The sequence below is a fragment of the Drosophila elegans genome, unplaced genomic scaffold (assembly GCF_018152505.1).
Source record: "Drosophila elegans isolate 14027-0461.03 unplaced genomic scaffold, ASM1815250v1 contig_476, whole genome shotgun sequence".
NCBI lineage: Eukaryota > Metazoa > Arthropoda > Insecta > Diptera > Drosophilidae > Drosophila > Drosophila elegans.
The window spans coordinates 20,505,937-20,510,264 of NW_024545863.1; the positions used below are offsets into that span (position 1 = coordinate 20,505,937).

At 40.9% G+C, this 4,328-nt stretch overlaps 1 protein-coding gene across 1 annotated transcript; it reads left to right on the top strand.

Moving 5' to 3' along the window:
* Positions 1–1,347: 1,347 nt before the first annotated feature.
* Positions 1,348–2,958, top strand: LOC108139170. Its single transcript, XM_017261789.2, has 3 exons — positions 1,348–1,614; positions 2,364–2,524; positions 2,669–2,958. The coding sequence occupies exons 1-3, from the start codon at positions 1,515–1,517 to the stop codon at positions 2,729–2,731; spliced, it is 324 nt and encodes a 107-aa protein (XP_017117278.1). The 5' UTR covers positions 1,348–1,514; the 3' UTR covers positions 2,732–2,958.
* Positions 2,959–4,328: the final 1,370 nt, after the last annotated feature.

The window sequence follows — 4,328 nt, forward strand, 5'->3', positions numbered from 1 at the left end:
TAATTAGGAGTGTGCATTGTGCTCTTAAGCCGGGGTGGAATGCTCCCAGGTAAGTGGCTTAACTTCCATCAGTCATACCGCTATTTTGACATCTGTACACAAGCAAAACAAATTGAGCATTATAATTATATTGGAAATAAATCTTTTGCATTTTTAAAGTTTCCAGAATTCACATTGATTGTATCTACTCAGTCTAAATATGAATATTTATATAACAAATAAATCTAAAGCGTTTGTAAAGTTTCCAGTATTCACTTCTTTTTGGTTTAACACACACAGAGAACACAGATCACAGTAATCCGTAAATAAAGCCACTAATTAACTGCTAGTTTATTATATACATTTTGGTCTCTCTGCCATATTCAAACAGATTGACTTAAATGGTAACTTATATTTACTAAGGGGAATTCGAGTTTAATTTTTACTCGGAACTGAGTTCTTTAATATTAGTGGTATTTTAAATTAACATAGCATTAACTTTGTAACTACATTGTAATAAGCTCAGCGTTCTTCAGATCTTACAAATACATTTTTGAAGGTACACCCTATTGATGAAAATGGTGTGTTCGTTTAAATATGTTTTGAAAACGCAAAAGCTCCGTTTTTGTTTGAGATTCAAGGGTTGAATTATTTAAACAATAGTACATAGATCAATTGTTTAATTTTTAAATTAAACTCATTGGGCTATCATTGTGAAATTCTCGGGAAAATAACCCATTTTCATGTATGATATAAACTTATATTTTTTAAGTATTGACTTAGTGCTTAAACTTTTGGGATTCTTAGTCCTAAGTTTTTTATCGATCTCCATTCAGGGTAATTTCTGTCTGTGTACATATTGGTGGTTTTCCAGCTTCAGAGTTTAAAAAAAAGTCGGTGACTCTGGGGTTTTCGCAGCGAACCCACAGCTGCTAGAATTCATTTCGAACTTTGCAATACATCTACATGTATATGTATAATAAATTTCCATTTGCTTTTGTTGGCGTTAACGTTTAACCCTACGCAACCCGGCAGGCGCCCGGCATAAGTTCAAACTGGTACGCGCCGCCTCAAACATGTGTTTATGGATGCTGTATAGCTGGCCCTATTGCTCCGGTGTGGGTGAGTATCTGGGTATTTGAGTATCTGTGTGCTTTGTTTACATATTATGTACATATTTTTTTGGCCTCTTGTTTTGCACGCCGTCGATAAGCGCGCGCCCTCCTTTCCGCCCACGCCGACCTACCGCCCCCGTCGCCCCCACTCGCCTCAGTTGCTTATCAAAAGTTGCCCAAGCCCAAGCTGTTTACTTGAGCAACAATCTGCTGCCAGAGCTTCAGACTCGGTCCCAGTTCGATACCCAGTCCAAGACTCAGTCTGGATTCCACACTCCACCTCGGAGCGGGTTTTCGGCGCTTAAAGCTCTTAAGACGTTAACGCGACTTTAATATATACATTCACCACTGACGTGCATAGTCATCTTTCCTCGGAAAAGTCTGCGGCGTAACAACTGCTCCCGAAATTGTAAATTCACAATGCGGCACCCAGCTCGATTGATTCCGTTCGGTTTCGTCATCCTGCTTCTCGTGCTGCTTCAGCTTCCACTGCCACTTCCATCGGCATTCGGCCACACACGTAAGCCCTGCCTTCGATGGCAAGCCATTGATTATGGATGTGGATGTACATATATCCACACATTGAAAAACAGAACGTCTCTGTGATATTGTAGCCACCATTGTTGCAAAGCTTACTTCTTTAAAATGTCGTGCCAATTTGATTGGCTTTCGTAGAGAAACAATTGATTTAAAAATTCCACAATCTAAACTTTCATCAATTAAGTAGGCAAAAGTAATTCTTAAAACTACTTACCCGCAAATAAAGCATGTCTCTTATCTTTAGTAAATAAATTCTGTTTTTTTAAATACAAATCTTTATTTATTCTATCTAAAAAAGTAATTTCCAAAAACCAACGTATTTTCATAAATATTTGTACAAGTATTTTAGCTTATTGAACATTGAAATTCTATATCTATTTGCATAGAAACAGAGATAAAAATAATTGTTATTGAACATTCTTATTTGCTGTAGACTTTTGGGACTTTAGTTATTTGGTTTCCTAAAGCGTTTGAAAGCGTTTGCTTGATTGCAATGCACTCTGTGGCAATAAATATAATATTTATTTATTACTACCTGCCAAGCAGTGTTATGATACTGAATGTTTAGGTAATGGTCTACTGGGTTAAAGCAAAGAGGGGTTTTAATGAGCTTAGGAATGACTTTTGAGAGCTTAATAAACGATGGTCTCTATGCAGATTCCATACGTTCTGGCCTAAATTGAATGCTCCAGAGCTGTTATTATCTGATATTTTTGTTTCCCTGTGAAGTGGAGCACAGCTGCCAGACGCCCGACAAGACTGAAGGACGATGTGTGCACTTCAGCGCCTGCCGCCTCGTCCTGCGGCACTATGCGATGTACAAGGAGCACATGCCGCCGGTGATAATGCGATTTTTGCAACGGGCCCGCTGCAAGCCGAAGAACCAAGGCGTAAGTTGCGACGATGTCGATGCCAATAAAACTGTCTGGCAAGAACAATAACCCTCGAATGGTTGTGATTCTAATGAAATTTCGCTTTTCTTCTCGTTTACGTATACATATATCTCCCCTGGCAACATCAAAACATCAACAAAGTATCATTTGTGCTGCGAACTCAAAGATGTGATTCCTGCGAACGCCAACTCCAAGCTAAAGTAAATCAACTTCAAAGTGCAAAGTGCGTCATGTGTTTGGTGTGTGTGTGGGCTTTGATCTGGCAAATCAGTTGGAAGCTTTTTGTTTGGGCCTACAACCAACATGTTATGGCCGGGCATGGCATCGCCTGTAATTATAATGTGTACACGAATTACGTATTAAGTGCGTCTTCCCGTCTCGCCGGGCAACAGATGCTGAGACATAATAAAAAATAAAAAGTTTAGCCTCAATCTTGACAGCTCGCCTCGGCGACGGTTCTGCCTTGAATTTGTGTGCGATTTATTTGGGGCTCAGAGCTAAAACAACATAAGGCTCTGAGCTTGTTGCAAATTTGCAAATTCAACAAAAATTCCTTTCAGACAACTGACGAAAATCAAAAGGGAGTGCAAACATGGGGTTTTATTTACAGAGATTATTATTAAAAGCATAAATATGTTTAAACTTGCAACACCTACTACTGTCTGTACTCGGTCAAAGAAATAAATACTTGAAATACACTTTTCGTCCAATTTGAATGCTGTCAAAGAGTTTCTCTGGACACCGGAAACCCTTCGTTTGACCTGCATCTGCACTCTACCTTATACATTTTAATATTTACCAGAAAGTTAGATTTAATGTTTTCGTCGATGAATTTTTGCTTGTTTAATGTTTAAATTTTCCCCTTTTGCGTCCACAAGGAGGGTGTCCATTACACAATGGCCGCCCTGCCTGGCGGAGTTCATTCCCTGTTAGTTAATTTTGATTTATGCTCGTATCTGGTGTTGAAACAGCCCTCGCCTCCTGTTTTGTGTGTGCCGACTTAAATGTGCCAGATTTTAAGTGACATTCGGGAGACGCTAAAAGGCCGTCTAAAAATCACGCAACATTAAGATGATTTATGCGGAATAATTTCAGTGTAAATGAGGCAGTCTCAGGGGCTGACCGGCCAGCAGACCAGTTAGTGGTTGCTCTGGGTTCTGCAAAGGAGTTGCAAGTGGGTTCGCTGGATTTCGGTCTGGAGGTCTACAGTCTTCTGGCTGGGGCGTTGAAAAGTAGACACCTTGTGCGCGCACGTTGCTCGAATTTCAAGCCGAGTCTGGAGGCTGCAGCTCAGCTCTTGGCGTTGCTGTTGTTGCTGCTGTTGTTGCTGCTGTAGTTGCCATTGCTGTTGCTGTTGCTGTTGGTGCACCATGAACGAATCGCCGCTGAAATTGCAGACAGCGGGCAGCAGATGATAAATGGCCTGAAAACACATTTGAGCTACAGCTCGCCTCTGTAGCCCACTGATGCTGATCTATTAGACAAACGCACGCCCAAGGCGTCTACATCGCCATCGCCATTGCCATCGCCCCCACTCCTTCATAGACATCTTCCCGCACCGCCCCTCCTTTTGGCTATTTATGGAAAGTTTACCCCGAGATAAGGCCAGAAAAACGGCAATTTCCATGATTATTTTTGTCGCTTTTAAACTAAAAATTTTTCTAGCTGTCAGAAATTAAATGGGTAGCAAACATGTTTAGGCCAAAGCAGCTGCACCACTCGCCGGCTTTAGACTTCAGTGCTTGGGTGTTTAGTCTTCAGACTGGGCTCACTATGTTTGCGTTGTGGCTGGTGCTGGTGT

Excerpts from the sequence above, each read along its gene's own strand:
- LOC108139170 (XM_017261789.2), top strand. The coding sequence starts at position 1,515 with ATGCGGCACCCAGCTCGATTGATTCCGTTCGGTTTCGTCATCCTGCTT. Across the intron at positions 1,615-2,363 it reads ATCGGCATTCGGCCACACAC|TGGAGCACAGCTGCCAGACG; the intron begins GTAAGCCCTGCC and ends TTCCCTGTGAAG. Across the intron at positions 2,525-2,668 it reads GCAAGCCGAAGAACCAAGGC|TATCATTTGTGCTGCGAACT; the intron begins GTAAGTTGCGAC and ends ACATCAACAAAG.